At 37.7% G+C, this 21,813-nt stretch overlaps 2 protein-coding genes across 4 annotated transcripts in view; one reads left to right on the forward strand and one right to left on the reverse strand.

Moving 5' to 3' along the window:
* Positions 1-13,705, forward strand: part of LOC311281552 (uncharacterized protein) — a 144,386-nt gene extending 130,681 nt beyond the window's left edge. For both annotated transcript variants that reach the window (XM_084394581.1, XM_084394582.1), the window contains exons 14-18: positions 6,794-6,908; positions 10,328-10,451; positions 10,649-10,718; positions 12,724-12,827; positions 12,902-13,705. In XM_084394581.1, coding sequence (XP_084250707.1) covers positions 6,794-6,908; positions 10,328-10,451; positions 10,649-10,718; positions 12,724-12,827; positions 12,902-13,064 — 576 coding nt within the window. In that variant the 3' untranslated portion in view covers positions 13,065-13,705. The remainder of the gene's footprint in view (positions 1-6,793; positions 6,909-10,327; positions 10,452-10,648; positions 10,719-12,723; positions 12,828-12,901) is intronic.
* A 1,233-nt stretch (positions 13,706-14,938) lies between these two features.
* tbl1xr1a (TBL1X/Y related 1a) overlaps positions 14,939-21,813 on the reverse strand; it is a 65,476-nt gene continuing 58,601 nt past the window's right edge. The window contains exons 8-17 of one of the 2 annotated variants that reach the window (XM_084394585.1): positions 21,604-21,745; positions 21,464-21,527; positions 20,831-20,928; positions 20,300-20,360; positions 20,086-20,207; positions 19,925-19,999; positions 18,827-18,954; positions 17,049-17,214; positions 16,855-16,956; positions 14,939-16,764 (exon numbers count right to left, since the gene is read on the reverse strand). In XM_084394585.1, the coding sequence (XP_084250711.1) occupies positions 16,738-16,764; positions 16,855-16,956; positions 17,049-17,214; positions 18,827-18,954; positions 19,925-19,999; positions 20,086-20,207; positions 20,300-20,360; positions 20,831-20,928; positions 21,464-21,527; positions 21,604-21,745 (985 nt within the window). In that variant the 3' untranslated portion in view covers positions 14,939-16,737. The remainder of the gene's footprint in view (positions 16,765-16,854; positions 16,957-17,048; positions 17,215-18,826; positions 18,955-19,924; positions 20,000-20,085; positions 20,208-20,299; positions 20,361-20,830; positions 20,929-21,463; positions 21,528-21,603; positions 21,746-21,813) is intronic. The other variant, XM_084394586.1, reaches the window with a different exon arrangement.

Consider the following 21,813-nt stretch of genomic DNA (forward strand, 5'->3'; position numbering starts at 1 on the left):
CTGCAGGCGTTTGGGACACGCAGGGCTGTTTAGCATTATGCTGTAACTCTCAATCCCAGGTTCTTTGCCATGACATACGCTCCGTTGTTCCTCTGCGCCTGTTGGACAGGCTCTGACAGGCTTGTGTGTCCACTGAGGACTACTTACTGTACTAACTATCTATCTATCTATCTATCTATCTATCTATCTATCTATCTATCTATCTATCTGTATATATATCTGTCTGTCTCTCATCTGTTTATCTATCTAACTGTCTCTCTGTGTCTATCTTTTTATCTATCTGTATGCCTGTCTATCTGTCTGTATGTTTATCTGTCTATCATCTGTCTGTCTGTCTGTCTGTATGTCTGTCTGTCATTTTATTGTTCTATCTATCATTCTATCGCACATCCCTCAGCTGAACTTTCACATCTACAGTGTAAATTTGTCCAATCAGTATCCGATTAGCATAATGATGAGCTGGCTCTGACCTCACAACTGCCATCAATCAAAACTCCTCTATCTGTTCAAAGCTTTGAACTGACCTTGAGTTTGGCTCTGAACTAGAACCTTTAAGATGTCATTTGAATGCGTTTAAACAGAAGCGATAAGAATGGATGGCATATAAATTATAACTGTTTATTGGAAATTTCAAACAGTGATTAATGATAAAGGTTTCTGTCAACAGGACATGCTTCTTTTAATCTAAAGGTCATCTCATCCTTGTTAAATTGTGTTGATTTCTGCTGCTGCCGTTGAAATTTTTCTACACTGAAGCAAAATAGGTTAGCATTTCCTTTGAGTCATGGAGAGAAGATCAGAAATGCTACAGTTTTCTGTAATCCTAAAATTTGTGCTGGAACAGTGAAAATGTGTTGTGCTTTTGCTGCTATTGAAACTTTATCTTTACTGTTATGTATATTTGTCACAGAGCTTTTGCTGTATTCTTCTGCAATCCTATGAGGCTCTTGAAATTTTACAGACCCATAAATAAGAAATGCTCTGTCTGTGCATTCATAAAAAGGTCATGTTATGCAAAAGGTCATTATTTACTTATGTTGTTCCAAACCTGTGTGAGTTACTTTCTTCCATCAGCACAACAGCAGAATTTATTACTATTTTACTAGTCATTTTTTCTCATGCATTTGAAATGAAAGGGAACTTAAGCATTCAAGCTTCACCAGAACAGAAAAGCAAAGTAATGGTAGTCCATAAAACTTGTGCACTTTACTCCCAGTCTTATGAAATGATTTAGTAGTTTTGTTTGATGAACAGACAATTTAATAGAAATTTAAGTTTCTATTAGCCCCCAGCCCCCTCATAAATCTTCCTGTTCTTATTCATTGTTCTTTTGAGTCGAATCAATGAGTCAATTGGTCCAGTTTGCAAAACCGGTTTGAATGATTGATTGATTCATTAATCAGACTGATTCAGTTATTGAGTTCAATCATGAATAACATTAAAATGAATAACATACAAGTCTGGTCCTCAAACATTCAGTATGACTATTATATGACTTTTGAAGACTTTGAATATATGATTCATATAGACCACTTTTATGATGCTGTTACAGGGACCATTTTGTGGATTGACGTTAAGGTGAGTACATAATTATGTGGTTGAATTATTTCTTTGAAATCAACTATAAACTGCCAGGAGCATTAGCTAGTTTGAAGGGAATTGGCAAGTTTATTTACAAGGTTTATAGTAGCATGTTTAATGGAGGTCAAGGCATGAGGTTATTTATGAAACTTATATGAAATACATAAAGTATAAATACAGCTTGAACTGTGTTCTGTGATGCCTGAAAGTTAGTCACAACCAAAGACATGCCTGTGGTTTGTAAACTTCTGCAAAGTTTACAGAGAATTTCAGAAAAGTTGTGATCATGCTCTGAGGAGTACCGTGGCAGCGGTCTTGTAGCGTGTCTGCTTGTTTCTATTTATACGTAGACAAGCATTTTTCATGGGTTGCCTGAGTGTGTCAAGCTGACAATTTCATCTAGGATATAAATAAAGTCTCTCCTCCTAGGGGCGAGATGGAGAAACTTTAGAATCCTAATTTGCATGGAAGCATCTCAAATTTATGATGCAGTGATGTTATATTCGTTTAATGTGGATGTAATCTATGTGTGTTTTTTTATTTTTTTATTGGTTTGTTTTTGATGTAGATCATGTTTTATTTGTTAATTTTCAGCACACTAGATTACATCACTCATCAGATTATCCATGATTGGTTCTGTTAATAGGTGTTTGTCTAAATAAAAAAAATGCTGACAGCAGCCACGTTTTGCATTTAGATATCTCTTGTAAATAGTTTGTCTAAAAATGAAAATTTTGTCATGAACTCATCTTCATGCGGTTTCAAACTACATGGGTTAAGGATAGGTTTAGGTGGAGGTTCAGGGTTAGTACCCAGTTATTGCCATTACTATAATAAGTACATAGTATGTACAGTGGGGAGAACAAGTATTTGATACACTGCCGATTTTGCAGGTTTTCCCACTTTACAAAGCATGTAGAAGTCTGTACTCTTCAACTGTGAGTGATGGAATCTAAAACAAAAATCCAATAAATCACATTGTATGATTTTTAAGTAATTCATTTGCATTTTATTACATGACATAAGTATTTGATACATCAGAAAGCAGACCTTAATATTTGGTACAGAAACCTTTGTTTGCAATTACAGAGATCATACGTTTCCTGTAGTTCTTGACCAGGTTTGCACACACTGCAGCAGGGATTTTGGCCCACTCCTCCATACAGACCTTCTCCAGATCCTTCAGGTTTCGGGGCTGTCGCTGGGCAATACGGACTTTCAGCTCCCTCCAAAGATTTTCTATTGGGTTCAGGTCTGGAGACTGGCTAGGCCACTCCAGGACCTTGAGATGCATCTTACGGAGCCACTCCTTAGTTGCCCTGGCTGTGCGTTTTGGGTCGTTGTCATGCTGGAAGACCCAGCCACGACCCATCTTCAATACTCTTACTGAGGGAAGGAGGTTGTTGGCCAAGATCTCGCGATACATGGCCCCATCCATCCTCCCCTCAATACGGTGCAGTCGTCCTGTCCCCTTTGCAGAAAAGCATCCCCAAAGAATGATATTTCCACCTCCATGCTTCACGGTTGGGATGGTGTTCTTGGGGTTGTACTCATCCTTCTTCTTCCTCCAAACACGGCGAGTGGAGTTTAGACTAAAAAGCTCTATTTTTGTCTCATCAGACCACATGACCTTCTCCCATTCCTCCTCTGGATCATCCAGATGGTCATTGGCAAACTTCAGACGGGCCTGGACATGCGCTGGCTTGAGCAGGGGGACCTTGCGTGCGCTGCAGGATTTTAATCCATGACGGCGTAGTGTGTTACTAATTGTTTTCTTTGAGACTGTGGTCCCAGCTCTCTTCAGGTCATTGACCAGGTCCTGCCGTGTAGTTCTGGGCTGATCCCTCACCTTCCTCATGATCATTGATGCCCCACGAGGTGAGATCTTGCATGGTGCCCCAGACCGAGGGAGATTGACCGTCATCTTGAACTTCTTCCATTTTCTAATAATTGCGCCAACAGTTGTTGCCTTCTCACCAAGCTGCTTGCCTATTGTCCTGTAGCACATCCCAGCCTTGTGCAGGTCTACAATTTTATCCCTGATGTCCTGACACAGCTCTCTCGTCTTGGCCATTGTGGAGAGGTTGGAGTCTGTTTGATTGAGTGTGTGGACAGGTGTCTTTTATAGAGTTCAAACAGGTGCAATTAATACAGGAAATGAGTGGAGAACAGGAGGGCTTCTTAAAGAAAAAAATTACAGGTCTGTGAGAGTCGGAATTCTTACTGGTTGGTAGGTGATCAAATACTAATGTCATGCAATAAAATGCAAATTAATTATTTAAAAATCATACAATGTGATTTTCTGGATTTTTGTTTTAGATTCCGTCTCTCACAGTTGAAGTGTACCTATGATAAATTATAGACCTCTACAAGCTTTGTAAGTAGGAAAACCTGCAAAATCAGCAGTGTATCAAATACTTGTTCTCCCCACTGTACATGGTAGCACTTTATTTTACAGTCCTGTTCCCCACTGCAACTTAATTCAGCTGAATTTTCAGCATCATTATTCCAGTCTTCAGTGTCACACGATCCTTCAGAAATCATTCTAATATGATGATTTGATGCTCAAGAAACATTTCTTATTATTATCAATGTTTAAAGCAGTTGTGCTGCATAATATTTTTGTGGAAACTGATACTTTTTTCAGGATACTTTGATGAATAGAAAGCATTGATAAAGCAATAAAAGCAATAAAAATGCCAAATTTTGAGCAATTTAATGAATCGTTGCTGTATAAAAGTATTAATTTATTTTAAAAAAATCTTACTGACCCCAAACTTTTGATCTGTAATGTATATTTAGCTGACTGTCCTTACAATAGAAGCAGAGAGTGACCAGGGACTGTCAAGCTCCAAAAATCATAATAAAAGTGGTCCACAGTTTATTCTCTATATTCCAAGTCTTTGTTTAACAAACTGATATTTTGTTATTTGCTCTCAATATCACTGCGCATATTAAAACCGGCTATAGATTTCTTCTTTTGTGTTCCAATAAAGAAATAAAACCGTACATGTTTTAAAAAAAACATGAGGGTGAGTACATTTATTTTGGCTGTGATATTGTTTTATACAAATGTCAATCAATGTCTGCTGTTTTTCAGATTTTTCCTTCAGTCTTGACTAGTGTATGGCCCTTTAATTCTGTCGGCTCGTGAATGTGCTTAAATCCCCGTGTGTGAGAGTATTCGGTGGCAGCAGAACAGAGGCAAAGTATTAAACAATAATGTGCAGTCTTTTGCCTGAGGGGCCAGTGTTGAGACTGTGCCATGAGCGAGAATTTGTGATCTAATTTAGGGGCAGTGAGGCGTTGAGACTCCTCTCTGCGGACTTTTGGCTCCCTATACCACTCCATTTGCTCTCTTTTTTTTTTTTTTTTTTTTTTTTTGGCTGACCCTCGAAACTTTTCCAGAGCAGTTGACCAGGGGCAGCAAAGCTCTTCTAAAGGATTGGACTTAGCCAGTGGCATCTCTTGGCATACTGCATATGGTGAATGTACATGAATATTCTGACCTGGGATGGCTAGGAGATTATACTCAGAAGAAATGATTCAGTACTTTGAAATTGCTTTATGTTTGAGGACTATCTAACAACAAAGTATTTAAAAATGGATTTGGAAATGCGTTTGAAAATTTGGAATTGGAAAATGTGTTTTATGGAAGTTTGCTTCCGCCACAGAATAAAAAAAGTAACTGTGACTTTTCTCAGAGTTATTAAGTCAGAATTCTGAGATATAAAGTCACAATTGCGTGTTATAAAGTCACAATTGCATGATATAAAGATATAAACTCAATTGCGAGGAAAAAAATGTGAGATGTTAACTATTCTTTTACCGTAGATGTAAACTGTTTTTAGTTTTTTGTACCATAGTATTCTTTGAGGTAAATTGGAGTATAATATGACATGAATTCCATCCATCCATCTCAGAGCAAATAGTGGTTATATACTGGAAAAACATCTTTATTGATCCTGGAAATCAACAATTAACTAATCGTATCGGAGGGACAAGTTTACAGTTTGTCAAGTTTAGGCTTACAACAAGGGTTAGGTGCTTCTATGTCAGTATTATTCACCTATCATTTCCCTCTGATATTAGGGATAAGTTATGGGAAGGGTAGGGATAGAGTTAGACAAAATATATATATATATATTATAGAATAAAAGGTTGAAAATTATGAAGCTACAACTTTTTAGTTTTATTGTTCAGCCCTACTACTGACAAATCTTTCTTAGTCAATTTTATTATAAAGATTTATCAAAGTAATATGAGCCAGAAGAACCAGATTTGGCATATCAGAGCAGAAATACCAAAATATTTCTTACCATGCAGAGGCGAGGAAGAGAAGCACATGAAAAGAGCCTTGAGATTCCAGAGACGGGCTGAAAGATTGAAATGTCAGATATGAGTCAGAACCGCCAACCACAAAGAGATCAGGGCACTCGCACACGAATAAGAACAGAAGACAAAAAGACTATACTTGGAGAGACCCAAATTTCCTAGCCCACACACAGCCCGGTTTGAGTTAAATCCTGTTTTATTGATGGGCAAAAAGGACTTTTTGAATCAAATTTTTTTTCCTCAAGTTGCGTTTTTCAATGTGCAGTGCCTTTGCCCCCGAGCTCAAAGCCCTTTTGAGCACAAAGTTCTGGCTAAAAACAGTTTTGTTTTGTTCTGTTAGCCCAAAAATATGGCATAATGATCTGTTTAAGACAGTGCTGACCTTTAAAACTTCACCTCAGTAAATGTGACCTCAAGCACACGAGCAGCTCCTCAGAAGTGATTCTTCTGGAAAGGTGAGAAGAAGACGGGGGTCTTTAAATGTCAATAGGTTTGCTCTTGATCAGATATATGACTCGCCTTGGCTTGGTGGTTTTTGTGGGATTGTGGATCACATTGCGTTTTTATGATTTCTGATTATTTTAATTGTGCATAAAGGGTTTCATTGTCTTATTATTCTTTCTGTTTTCTGTTAAACGCATACAGACCTAATGGTGCAGATGAACTGCTACACGCTCAATGCAGTCCCTTAAACTCCATTTACCAGTTCAGTCGTGCTCAAAAAGACAAATGGTGTCATCTAGTGGTAACCTGGTGGTATAACAGCTTCAGCATACACTAATTCTTCACCGTGAGCATTATTCCACAGCTGAATTCCATCTGCTGATGAGTTGTTGCTGGTAATTGAAATGTGACGTGGTGGTGTGTTTTTCCACAGGTCATAAGACAGAGGTACAGTCGGTTCTCATGGGTGGCAGAGCTGATCCAGATCTTCATCACCATCAGTGTAACTGTGAGCTTCCTTGTGATGGGCACAGCCATGAAGCACACGAGTGAGTTCATCATTATATGCCTATCTATTTATCAGGACACTGTCATTTTAAGTGTGTGTGTGTGTGTGTATAAAGATCTAATCAATTACTTCTGGGGTAAAAATGTTATAAGGAACAAATAATGAGTGCATCTTTAAAATCACAACCTGGCTGCATCCAAAAGCACATTCTTCCCTACTATACAGTAGTTGAAAAACAGTAAGTGGCAAAAGTAGTATGTCCGAATTCACAGTGCTCATAAAGAGTAGGTAAAATGTGTTCAGATGACCTGCTACTTCCAGCGAGATTCGTAAATGTGCATACGATGGACACTTTAGTATCCCATGAAGCCACGGGAGAGGATTTATGAATAGCAGTGAAGCGACGTAACTGACGCTGGTTGGTCACATGATAATGACAACATGGAGAATGTTGTACAGATTAAATTCATACTACACACACTCACACTATATAGAACATACTTTTATTTTATTTTTTGAAGTCATTACTTATTCACAATAAGTACTATTCTAGAGAGTATTCGATTGTGGACGCAGCCTTTCTTCCTTACTTGATGGACAAGTGAATTTTGGATTGTTTGGATTTAAAAAAAATTGTGTTTGATAAAACAAATGCATTTAAGTTAATTCTCAAGTAATTGCAAAGACAAACTAGACATTTTGATGAAATATTACAAAGATGATTATGTATTTAAAATAAGGACCATATATAAACAGGGATCAGGAACATATTGTGAATAAGGGTATATTGTCTTCATACATTTTTGTATGTCTTATTTAAATGTATATTTCATATGCAACAAATATATTGAAATGTCTGCTCCTAAAAAGTTTAAATCTGTGAAACAATTGATCAGTTGCCATTGAGTAGCATGATTATAGTTTATGGAGTCCTCGTCGTCAGCGTGTCCTACACATGAGCACGGCCTCCACTGGAGGTTATGTGTGTCCTGTCCTGACTCTTGGCTCTGTTACACTGTCTGCTGCATCTATCAGCCTGTTTCTGGGCCCAGTCCAGCAAAGCTCTCAGCCGAGGGTGTCAGTGTGAATTATGTCCAACCCATGGCTCACCACGGTATGAATTCAAATAGCCTCTGTAACACATTACAGTGAGTTGCATGTGACGTTTCCATCTGTTAGTGTTGAGTGAGTGTGATCTCACATCTGGAGATTAGTTGCTAGTGTGAAACCGTATTGTGTTATCAAGTAACTATGACGCTGCAGAGCAGGTTAATTCAAAAGACTAATTATTCTTAACTTGAAAAATAATATTAATGTCAGAGAGAGAAATGTAGCCATGGATTTATGGAATGTAATCTGATTTAAAACATCCTACAGTCAGAATTCATGATGCAATATATATATATATATATTAGTAATATAATGTATTGTATATTGACAAAATGCAGCATTGGTGGCTAAAATGAGTGATATATATTAATACAAATATTAATAAATTAATAAAAATTATACATTATAAACAATACAAATGTGTTATTTTATTCATATATATATATATATATATATATATATATACTGTATATATATATATGATTTATTATTATTATTATTATTATTATTTATTTGTATTTTTTTTTAAATAAGTCTCTTATGCTCACCAATGCTGCATTTTGTCACCAAAAAAAGGAGTAATATTGTGAAATGTTACAATAATATAAAACACAGGGTTTTTTTTATATTATTGAATAAATGTCCTCTAATATACATACATACACACACACACACACATATACAGTATCTCACAAAAGTGAGTACACCCCTCACATTTCAGAAAACATTTTAGTATATTTTCTCAAGGGACAATCCTAAAGAAATGAAACTTGGATATATTTTAGAGTAGTCAATGTGCTGCTTATATAGCAGTATATATTTACTGTCCTCTGAAAATAACTCAACATACAGCCATTATTGTCAAAATAGCTGGCAACAAAAGTGAGTACAGCCTAAGTGATAACAGCAGTACGTCGTTTAACCATGTAGAGTCACATGTCCTATTCATCATGTTCATGTTTTTGTCTGCTTGACAGGACCATACAAATGTGTGTATTTTGTATTAGAGCAGTTAAAATTTGTGATTTGAGTACAATTCTCTCATACTGACCACTGGATGTTCAACATGGCACCTCATGGCAAATAACTCTCTAAGGATTTGAGAATTAGATTGGTTGCTCTCCACAAAGATGGCCTAGGCTATAAGAAGATTGGTGAAACTGAGTTACAGGCCAGGGTCATACAGAGGTTTTCCAAGACGGGTTCCACTCGGAACAGGCCTCGCAAGGGTCAAAGAAGTGGAGTCCTCATGCTGTGCGTCAGGTGCAGAAGCTGGCTTCAAAGAACAGACGCATGATCATGCCAGCATTGCTTTAGAGGTAACAGAAGCGGACGGTCAGCTTATCAGTGCTCAGACCACACACCACACACTGCAACAAGTCGGTTTGCATTGCCGTCGTCCCAGAAGGAAGCCTCTTCTGAAGCTGGCTCACAAGAAAGCCCGCAAACAGTTTGCTGAAGACAACCTGTCCAAGAGCATGAATTACTGGAACCATGTCCTGTGGCCTGATGAGACTAAGATAAACTTGTTTGGCTCAGATGGTGTCCAGCATGTGTGGCGACGCCCTGGTGAGGAGTACCAAGAAAATTGTGTCTTGCCTACAGTCAAGCATCATGAACTCCCTTCAGAAACTGGGCCCAAACACACCGCCAAGATGACAACTGCCTTGCTGAGGAAGCTGAAGGTGGAGGTGATGGAGTGGCAAAGTATTTCTCCAGACCTGAACCCTATTGAGCACCTGTGGTGATCCTCAAGCGGAAGATGGAGAGGCGCCATGTGTCTTACATCCAGCAGCTCCGTGATGTCAATATGGAGGAGTGGAAGAGGATCCCAGCAAGAACCTGTGCAGCTCTGGTGAACTCCATGCCTAGGAGGATTAAGGCAGTGCTAGATAACAATGGTGCTCACACAAAATATTGACACTTTGGACACAGTTTTGACATGTTCACTTAGGCTGTACTCACTTTTGTTGCCAGCTATTTTGACAATAATGGCTGTATGTTGAGTTATTTTCAGAGGACAGTAAATATATACTGCTATATAAGCAGCACATTGACTACTCTACTATAGAAATGAAACTTGGATATATTTTATTGTCCCTTGAGAAGATATACTAAAATGTTTGCTGAAATGTGAGGGGTGTACTCACTTTTGTGAGATACTGTATGTGTGGGTGTGTGTGTGTATGTATGTATATTAGAGGATATTTGGTCAGAGACATTTCCCAGGTCTGTGGCCAAATGTTATCTGCTAAAGGGAAACTAATAAAAACCTAATAAAGTATTTCATGATTGTCTCCTTGTTCCCGCAGTGCTAATTTCATGACCTAACGTCACCTTCTGTTTCAGTCGATGGTCTCGTCGGCTCACACTGGGCGGAGAATGCAGAATGGATGGCGAGAATCAGCGCGAGGCTATTGCCCCATAGCTCACAGCGGAGGACATTAGCCCAGAGCTTACAGCACTGCAGACGGTAAACTCTGGACTCAGCCCTGGCAGATCATTTCACACACCATTTCTTTAAGCTTTTACAGCCCGTCACTGCTCACACAGCCAGCATATCCCTTTACTCTGCTAATAAAAAAGGCTTTCGGTGCATTAAAAACACTGGCTTTGATAAATCGCAATAACTCCCAGACTCAACAACCTCTCTGCTTTCCTCTCTTCCAGGTTCTTCAGCAGTTTCATGTCCTTTCTGGCTTTTGGCCTCATTTTTGTAGTTTCAGCTTGTGATCCGAAGGTCGGTACCTGTGTGAAACTGATAATTGGAGTTTATACTAATAATATGTGATTGTGATCCATGTGTATTAGGTTCAAATATTTTCATTTTCTATACAACTGGTTTCAAACTGCAATACATCTTTTTTAGACAGAGGAAGGATGTGTGCTGAATAAATGTAACAAAATTGATCAAGCAGCCCCCTAATGATTACAGAGAAAGTAGATGGTAGTAATATGTTAAAATATAAATCAGTGGCCGGTTGCATAAACTGCTTAGGCTAGTTAGTCATCTAACTTTTTTCAAGGCTGGTTATAACTTTGTGAAGTCAATTACATATAAACGTAAATTGGTCTTATTTGAATCGGAAAAGTAGAACTGATTAGAACTTCCTAATTGCTAGTTGGTCAGACTAGTTCTTAAGGCACAGTCTTAACTCAGCAACTGTGTTTATACAACTGGCCTCAGTTAGCAGTATTATTTTAGTATAATTTATATACTGTTAGTATTTATTAATATTTAGAATTAGCAATTTAAAATTTAGTGGTGCTTGAAATTAGTGTGCTTTTGTCATTTTTATTAGTTTATATATATATATGTTTTTTATATATACAATTTTATTTTATTTTATTTTTTTATTATATTATATACATTTTTATATTTATTTTTATATTTAGTATTTCAACTTTTTTTGCCATTTGATAGTTTTTCATTTAATATTTATATTGTACTTTATTTCAGCTTTATTTCCATCATTACCCCAACTCTAACTTATTTCAGCTAGTTGCTAGTTAACTGAAGTATTAAAATAACTAAAAAACGAATTAATACAATTTTTTTTTAAAGAAAACTTCTTTTTTTTAACATTTAAACAAAATAACTCAAATTAAAGTAAAAAAAAAAAAAATCTAACTCAAAATAAACAAAACAAAAAGGTATCACTTTATTTGTACTTGTATACACATAATTTCTATGGTAGTAACCAGAGAATGTCTAATATGGCGAGAAGTTTCACTCTCAGTAAACTTCCGGCTTCTGAACTGGTTGCAGTTCCACTCTGATTCCATATGAGGGCGCTCACAGGACGAGTGCAGAATGAATGGAGGTCAATGGCGGTATACCCCTCAAAATCCACTTTTCTCAGGATATAATTTTTTGTCTAGTAATTTGAATGTTGTATTCGAAAGGAGATGCAAAGAAATTACACATTGCTGGGTGTTAGATTTTTTAGAGTCACTTATTTGCTTTAAAAAAGTCTTTCAAAATGTCAATGACGTCTGACGTCATTAGCAGAATGCTAGCGTGTTATGGGCAACAACAACTCAACCTGTAAGAAATCAAAACGACATAAGTACTCGTTCATTCAACTTTCGACCTAAAACCCATGGTGAACTTGCAAAATCTACAATCACATCTGAGATTTCTCAACGGCAATCGGGTGAAAGAGACAAATTTAGCCGTCTAGCCCCATTGACTCCCATTCATTTTGCACTCATGGCGAGCGCCCCCAGTGGAACTCTGGTGGTACTACAACCAGAATTCGGTACAATAGGGCTTAATAGGGAGTGGACAGGCTCTCCGTAGACGGGCTCTGGTAGTAACAGTAAATGATGTATAACTAGCAGTAACTAATCCTTAAACCAAACCCTATCGATCGACCGATCGACTGTCCTGCACAGTTCATCTCCAACCCTAATCAAACACACCTGCCATTAATTTTCAAGTGATCCTGAAGACCTTAATTGGTTGCTTCAGGTGTGTTTGATTAGGGTTGGAGATGAACTGTGCAAGGAGCAGGATTGGGCACCCCTGCTCTATAGTATATACGCTATAGTTACTTATTACTACATGTACTTACTATAGTAATAACAGCAAATTATGCTTAATTATGTGTAACTGTCACCTGTTTTCCACCAATTTTTTTGTTTTTTTGTTAATAACGACACTGACTTCAACCTTGTACATGGCATGGACTCTAATCTAATCCTGATTAAGTAACTTTTCCATCCCATTTTCTGTTGCACAGGGATTTGTTGTGATGCTTGACAAAGTGGTTTCGTTCTCCTTAAACACAGAGGTGGGTTTGTTCATCTTCCTCATGCTGAGGTCCTCCAGATCTGAGCGCTTCAAGTGAGTACATTTGAGCATCTGTGCATCTGCATGTGCATCCGTTCTCCTGTTTCACCGCTTCTTCATGTTTACAGGCATCTGGCGGTTCCTCTGAAGGCCAGCGAGAGACTCTTCAGGCTCCACTGGCTGCTGCCCATCTACTTCCTGTTCGCTGTGGCTTACGACATCTTCCAGACCATCATAGAGATCACTGAGAACGTGTCGCTCATCCTCCACACCAATTCTTCTCTTGGATGAGAGAGACTGGATATCAGGTGGGACAACAGCTGAGATCCCTCAGGAGTGGACAGTTATTACCTCACACCAAACCCAACACACACAACACCGCTAATGTTTTCACTACTGTGGATGGCAGTGCATCAATAGCACACACTGATCACAGAAAAAGCCTCTGGTGGTCATTTACAAAACTGCTATCATGATGACGTCTCACGCAAAAGATTTCTAGTTGTTCTTCAGACAAAATGATTCACGCATGCTAAAAATATATTTCATATCCCGCCACTTCATTTTAATCCAGTAAATTGCATGTACTCTCAGTGAGTTATGGAAGCATTTTTTGATTTAGTCAACAATGCCCGGTGATTAAGTCCGCAGTCGCACGATCAAACCATAGCAACGTTCCCAGAAAAGCTGCTGCTATTAACAAAGAGATCTTTAAGGGAATCATGGGCTATTATTGTTGTCCAGTAGATCAATTTGTGATTTAACGAGCAAGGCTGAAGAGCTTTGACAAGGAATAAACTGCAGAATAAAATATAGTGATTTGATTCGAGGGGTCTGAGATGTTTACGCATGTATATATCACGCCGCTTTAGTTTATTTATACGCAGTTTTCTGTTTTTAAAATTGTTTTTATTGCTATGTAATAAATGGTTAAATATACTTTCTTGGCAAAATTACTTGCATCTAATGATAAAGCATGACTATTATTAAACTATGGCTTCTTATGGGAATAGTTCAACCAAAAACAGAAATTCTGCTATTGCTAATATAAATATGTATATATATACAGGTCAAAAGTTTGGAAACATTACTATTTTTAATGTTTTTGAAAGAAGTTTCTTCTGCTCATCAAGCCTGCATTTATTTGATCAAAAATACAGAAAAAAAAGTAATATTGTGATATATTATTACAGTTTAAAATAATTGGTTTTCAATTTATTATACTTTAAATTATCATTTATTTCTATGATGCAAAGCTGAATTTTCAGGATCATTACTCCAGTCTATCACATGATCCTTTAGAAATCATTCTAATATGATGAATCATTATCAAAGTTGGAAACAGTTCTGCTGCTTAATATTTTTTCATAACCTGTGATACTTTTTTAGGATACTTTGATGAATAAAAAGTAAAAAAATAAATAAAATAATTTTAAAAATATAAATCTTTTGTAACAAATCAATATACACTACTGGTCAGTAATTTTTTTTCTTTCTTTTTTTCAATACTCAATACTTTTATTCAGCACGGATGTGTTAAATTGATAAAAAGTGATAGTAAAGAAGATTTTATATTATTAGAAAACTTTTTTTTATTTTGAATAAATGCAGTTATTTTTAACCTTTTAGTCATCAAATATATTAGGCAGCAGAACTGTTTCCAACACTCATAATAAATCAGAATATTAGAATGATTTCTAAAGGATCATGTGATAGACTGGATGTCACATGTGACACTGAAGACTGGAGTAATGATGCTGAAAAATCAGCTTTGCCATCACAGGAATAAATTATAGTTTTGGATACATTATAATAGAAAGTAATAATTGTAGCATTTCACAGCTACAACCCCATAATCTCACTGACCCCAAACTCAAGTTTAAGCAGCTTTTCTTCGACATATTACAGTGGAAAAGCGATAGCGATATCTTAAATGCCTAATTAGATGTCCTTCTTGTTAAGAAGTGAAGCAAGATTAACCAGATACAAACCAATACTGTTTGGAACTACTGAATTAACATAACATGAGGGTGCATAATGGATTTTCTCCTTTGTCTGAACTGCTCTTTTAAGTCACTGTATCCATTTGGGAACTCTGAAAGTTTATTTACAGCATCACTTCATATTAAACAGACAAATCAGGAAGAAGAAAAAAAACACAGGCGTAATATCAAAATATACTTTATTTTGGACTTCAGATCTGATTCAAATGACAAAACAGATCAATGCAATGCAAGGGGGAATTTTTGCAACCAAAATGTTTGACTGGGGAAACAAAGGTGTGGGGACATCCGAGAACACGTGGGACTCAGAGTGAGCAAAACTGAGGTCTAAGCTGTACACCCTCAAACCGACCTCCAGTAGTTTGTTGGGGTTTCTTTTTTTTTTTCTCTTTTTTGCTTATTTCTTTACTCTTTTTATAGCTACAAAGAAATATGAATTACAAAAGTTTTAAAAGAGTACAAAAAGTCCAGGAGACACAGACGCAGTAAGAATAATGATTAGAAATGACACTGGGGAACTGAAGGTTGCTGTGGGCAGGCAGACGCTGGGGCGATTACAGAGAAGAGCAAACACCCTTCTGTTGTCGTAGGCTGTAATAAATAGTGTTCAGATGTGTTTTTTTTATCAGTTTTATACAGACCAAATACCACGCCCTTGTTTCAAATTCAAGGTTAAACATCATGTGATGTCCTAAAATATCTTTCTGAGGGAGGAAAAAGAGATTCAGAGTCTCTATCATGGGACAGAGACAGACTTTTGCACTCTTTGGGTCTGTGACTACTTTTTCCCCTCAATGGAAGTTTAACGTCTAAACACTGAGAAAAACCAAAAGCACATTAGTATAGACTGTCCTCATGCATGCAATTACTGTAAATGAACATCAGCATCTCACATGGTAGTGCAGAAAATCCCAAAATGTCGTTTTACCTTCAAAAGCATTTAAATAATGTCATTCAGATGTTTGTTCAATGTTCTGAGCATCAGACTTGCTTTAAGTTTTGAGTTCTCCAAGAAAAAAAAAACATGCTCAATGTTTAATGTAATGTATTTTTAACTGCCTGGAGTTGCAAGACAAAGTAAATAATCCAGTTCTTAAAATGTTTGAAAATAAGCTGATGAGTTTAATTCGAAATACTGCAAACCTAAAGCAAGTCTTTTGTTTTTAATCTGCATGCATGTCAAACGGTCCTCGGCTGCTCAAACGTCTCGACCTGAGGAACAGAATTGTTGGTGTTAATTTTAAGGGGAACTAAATATAGCATGAGTGAACAGATGTATTTCCTGAAGATGTGCGTGCCTGTTTTTTTGTTTTGTGGTTAATGTACCTCATTTGGGGGGGAACGGGGTACGAGGGGGATAACAATTACACCATAGCATAAAAACTAAAACCGAAGAACAAGAAAAAGATTGAAAATAGATTTTTTTTTTCATGTCCCCACACTGTTGAAATCACAAAACATCCAGTACCAAAAGACTAAATAACTGTACTTGTGTCAAACGGAGGAAAACATGAGTCCTGGAATCATGCAGCTGTGACGTCAAATCAAATGTGTGAAAGAAAGAGAGGGGGAAAGAAAATAAAACGCTTGATATGTCTGCATACTGAAACGGAAACTACCAACAAAGATTAAAATCCTTTCGTTTGTTTATTTTGATGAGATTGGTTTTGAAGAACAAATAGTAAAATATCTTCCAAATTTGGTACATACACCAGTCCTCTTGTCTTTCTTCTTCCTCGGCTATATTGTTTGTTTTTTTCCCACCTTACAAAAGTCATTTGAATGTCTCTGGTTGGAATCACATCCTCTGCGCTCGGCCCGTGGCGTCAGGGTGCTTGTGTTTGTTTGTCTGTAGTGGCTGGCCATGGTTCACTAGGGGACTGTAGCAGTTTGAGGGTCAGGGACAGTCATTTTGGCTATGTACACATTCATAGTCGGTCCATGGCTTCCAGCAAGTAGCGCTATTTCCGCAGATCTAATACACAAACCTACAATGAAAACAAAAAATATTACATAAATATAGGCATTAACACATATCCATAACCTTTGCTTGCAGCACGGAGGAAGCTTGTACTTACAGAGCCGTCCGACGCACTTGCTCCTACTTTGTCTCCTGCTGCATTCCAGCAAACTTCAAAAATGCCCCCTGTCCCTCTGTAGCTATGGACTAAAGCACCAGTCTGTGGAAATGACACAGACAAAAGAGTTCTGATCGTGCTGCGGTGTTTGCATCTGCTCTACATCTGCTGAATCAGAAAAGGTCCAGTCTTACCTGTGTGTTCCAGATGTGGACACACTTGTCGAAAGAGCCGCTGGCTAGATGGCGTCCGTCAGGGCTGAAGGCCACGCTGTACACGGGCTCCTGGTGTTTGGTTAGTGTGTGGATGCAGATGCCTCGATCTACGTCCCAAAGCCGAACAGTGGAGTCAAAGGAAGCACTAGAGTTGTCAGAGAATAACACAATCAGTTTGTGCTCAGGCTATTTATGGCTTTATTTAGCAGCACACACAAATCTGGCAAATACCGCTAACCAATCAATGGCAACATGGAAACTTATTACATTTAAAAATAAACTGTTAAACGCTACAAGTGATAGATATTAATTTTGAGATTTGCTAAAGCTTATATTTAACTGTATTCATTTTTATATGCCAGCAAAGGTAAATCAAAATATAAAAAGTAGAGGAAATGTTTAGACAAAATGTATACAATTCATATGGAGTTGCACAGACTGGTCGACTTTAATGCTCTGTTATGATGCTTAAGTCGCTGATCATGGTCTATAGAGGGCACAACAGAATAAGAAGCCTTTAAAGTCCACTTTTACACTCAGTTTTCAACAGTTAAAGTGACAAATAAATGCATACTCTGGGAGCGCTCCACAAGATATGTTTGATTATACCGTCTGGATGTTCAAAATTGATCAGGTGAATGCGCGTTTTAAACAGCTTAGAGTACAAGCAAGTTAATCGGCGTTCTAAACTAATGCGCTGCTGCATTGTAACGCTCACGTGCAGATTGCGCACACAGTAACTTCTGCGCTTCTGAATATGTATTGTTAACAGTTCTGTGATTTTTCAAGCTTAGCAACTGAAAAGCTTAGCATATACAGGGTGGGCCATTTATATGGATACACCGTAATAACATGGGAATGGTTGGTGATATTAAAGTCCTGTTTGTGGCACATTAGTATATGTATATATCACCACCCATCTTGAGGAGTTTGCCCCCTCACATATACTAATGTGCCACAAACAGGACTTTAATATCACCAACCATTCCCATGTTATTACGGTGTATCCATATAAATGGCCCACCCTGTATTTCTTAGTAACTAAAACCCATTTGCAATTCACACACAAATGCGTTCATAGAAATGTAATCTTTACTGCGCTACTTTATGATTTAGAACAAGCTGAAATCTGTGAGAAATATAAAGACAAAAGACAAAAGAACTGAAACAAATAAGCAGTCAAGTAGGAGCAATAGCCTTATGGACAGCGCTGTCATATGCCATATCTGTGCATCTGAGTCTCAGCTCGAGGTTCAAGCTTATTTCTTCATTAATAAAGTCATCAGCGACTACTCAACTCAACTTTAATGACAAAAGTCGACTTTAAAAAAAAGGTCGTTCAACCCCTAACACGTACACTTGATATGGCAACAATACATCATACATCTCTTGAGAACACATTTGGTGCAGTAAATCTGATAAATCTGGTTCAATAGCCCCCTTTTAAGTGCACTTACATTGTGAACACCAAATGCACTAAGGTCATATGTAGCTGGTTGCCAGCCACCACAAGCGTTTTTGATCATTTTCACAAAACTTTCATGGATCCCAGACCCTGAGAATATCTGGGAATACAATATAACAAAAAAAAACTATCTTCTATTGCTTGTTTTTTCTGATCTGAGATTCTGTACTCTTTCAGAAGATGTACAACAGTGGATGGATTGCGGGAAGATTCCGTACTATTTGTAAATAGTAGCAGTTATTATCCTAGAGTAGCAGCTGGTGAATTGGATATTAAAGGATGGTGACTCTACCTGGCCAGCATTAGATTGGCATTGGGGTTGTTGGTTCCTGGACCTGTGGGGCTCCATTTTATAGTGTAGATTTCTTTGCTGTGAGCTTGCAAATCATGAACACAAGTGTCCTGTTTCATACTCCAGATCTAGGACATTGGAAGAAGCAATGATTTAGATCACAAGGACAGCATTTGCATTTTCAAAACACCTTATGAAATGTGCACCATGTACTTGAACGATATATTTTTTTGGAATGAGGCAATAGCGTTTATATCGAAACAGTAGTTTGATACGAGCACATCTGAAAAATAGCGGAGGACGCAGTGTGAAACTGCACTGCTGCAGTGAAAGTGTAGTACAATTTGTCCTATAAATGTTAGAAAGTCAAACAAATATGTCCATTTCACTGTCAGGAGAGGACGAGCCTTCTGCAAGTGAATCTCCGCTATAATTCAAGCTTCCGTGAATGAGCGCCAAACAGACGGAGCACAATAGAATAGTAGCGCAATAATTCTGACTAAAATATACATATTGCTAAAATATTTGTTGTTGAAGACAATAAATGTGCCATATGTGGAATTTTAAACCTACAAGTATATTTTTATGAAATTGACCATTATAATTGGGTAATCAAATGCAGGGTAATATAATTAGTTTGTGCTTTTGTTTTTATTTTCACTTTTAGTTTAGCCTTGGACTAAAGGTTTTTGCCTAAAACGAAAGCATTATTTTTGTTTTTAGATTGTAATGTTACAATGTTAGAATGTAATGTGATTTTAACCACCTTTTTTGCACATAATATATTGCATAGCCTACATTACATTCACTATATTTGTTTCCATATCCTTCAATATCAACATTGTTTGTAGGATATCATTAGGCGGGTTGTGAAATAATTTTTTTCTTAAAAGACCGATTTTCTTTATCCAAATAGAAAACCGTAGAATGTACCGAGATATATATCGTATATCGCCATTTAACCAAAAAAGACCGAGATATGATTTTTTTTTTTTGGTCATATCGCCCAGTCCTAACTTGCAGTCATCTTGATTCCACAATATGAAAATACGATTCTGAATTTCTATATAGTGTAGCCAGTGTGGTAAGGACTTTTACCTTGAGAGTCATATCATCAGAACACGACGCCAGCAGGTTGCCAGTCGGATCCCATTTGATTGCATTAACTTCATTCTGGAGACAGAGAAAAACAGTTTGATATTCATCCCTTTGGCAGACTGAAAGTGTAGGAAACAGCAGGATGAGCAGACAGTTCTTACTGTGTGTCCTTGGAATGTCTTAATGGGTCGGTCCTGGCCCAGTTTGCACACATGGATGCACATGTCTGTGCTACAGGAGGCAAACGTGTTGTTACTCTGCCAGTCCACGTCCAGAGCGGGTGCTGAAGTGAGAGGGAGAAAAGGCCACAGCATAAGAGCATTTTACACAATATTAGTATAATATTATGAAGAATAAAGTGAAATCTCTGTGAACCTGAATGAAACGGGAACTGCTGTTTGGCTTCCCCTGTGTGAGCATCCCAAATGATTGTTGTCTGAAGAAAAGGAGGAAATATTAACTCATCTGTGACAGGGTAGACTAATATAAACTATTAACTAGGTTAATTATTCACTAGATACTTACATTTTCTGAAAAAAAAAAAAAATGTGGGTAGTGGATCTACAGAACTACAATGCTAGTGTCCTAGGTCAGGGATTCCCAAACTTTTTGGTCAGTCGAACCCCTATAATGTTTACATGAAATAACCCCCTAAGATTAAGTTAATATTTCAATAATTTCGCATGTTCATGGTTCTCTGATTTTGGTTTATTACCAACAAGACATGCAGGTAAACAAAATATTTAATCAAATATTTTAGTAACCCCAGTTTGGGAAACCCTGTTCCAGATTTACAATCGTTTTAGGTGTCAGGGTGTTGCTATGCGGTATTGCAGTAGTTTGTAGCATCTATTGTTCTGAGTGCTTTCTTACTACACTTCACAGACTGTTGTTTCTTTCTCGTACCTTATCAACACCGGCGCTGAGGATAAAGTTTCCTTTTTTGTTCCATTTTAATGCGAAAATTGGACCTTTATGTTGCCCCAGGGTACTGGCCAGATTACCTGTGAATGAACACAGTACTGTCATGACAACTATCAGAGTGTTTGGCATTATAATGGATATGACAATGTTGATATATTTGTCTTGGCGGAATAGATCTGCTACGCTGCTGCTGCTGCTGCTGCTGCTGCTGCTGCAGAGAAAGTATAGGAATTTCTACTGCCAATACATACACAACACTCTGCGGTGGGCAAGAAAGACATGCTGCTGCTGTACAATATAGCGTACATGAATTACATTTAGCATATCTATACAGGTGGAGCTGGGGAAGGTGGAGGCTTTCTGAAAGCACGCTGCACTGCTACAGCAAATCCAGATCAAGTATTTGAAGGTTGAGCAGCAAGCTTATTAGCTACTGAAACAGAAGGAACCAATCAGCTGCACCCTATAGGGAAGGATGTGATTGCAAGCAGATTGTGTTAAGGACCTATCAGCCTGCGCCACCTAGAGTTTCATGACAGAACTCTGTATTTATCAGACTGCTGAATAGACAGAGAGAAAAGCATATTGATACAGAAGGCAAATAACTTTGCTTACCATCTTTAGTCCATATTCTTGCAAAGCCATCATAGGAGCCTGTAGCTAATAGTGTACCTTCACTCTGAAAAACACAAGGTGAAAACGTTAGTCTTTCAATATACACAGAACAGAGAGAGTGTTGTCAGAGCTGAACTCACGTTCCAGTCTAACGATGTGACGTCTTTGTTGCTGGGCACATCTTGGCCTCCTTCCCGTATGCAGTGCCTCAGGACGAGCTGTGTAGAGCTACTACTGCTGTTCTCACTCAGATTCCAGATGCGTGCCGTTGAGTCTCCAGACCTGTGGAGAGCCAGAGTATTAAATAACTCTGACTTCCCTTTCATCTACAGATGCACCAATCACACTCG

Source organism: Rutilus rutilus, assembly GCF_951802725.1.
Source record: "Rutilus rutilus genome assembly, chromosome: 22".
NCBI classification, from domain to species: Eukaryota; Metazoa; Chordata; class Actinopteri; order Cypriniformes; family Leuciscidae; genus Rutilus; species Rutilus rutilus.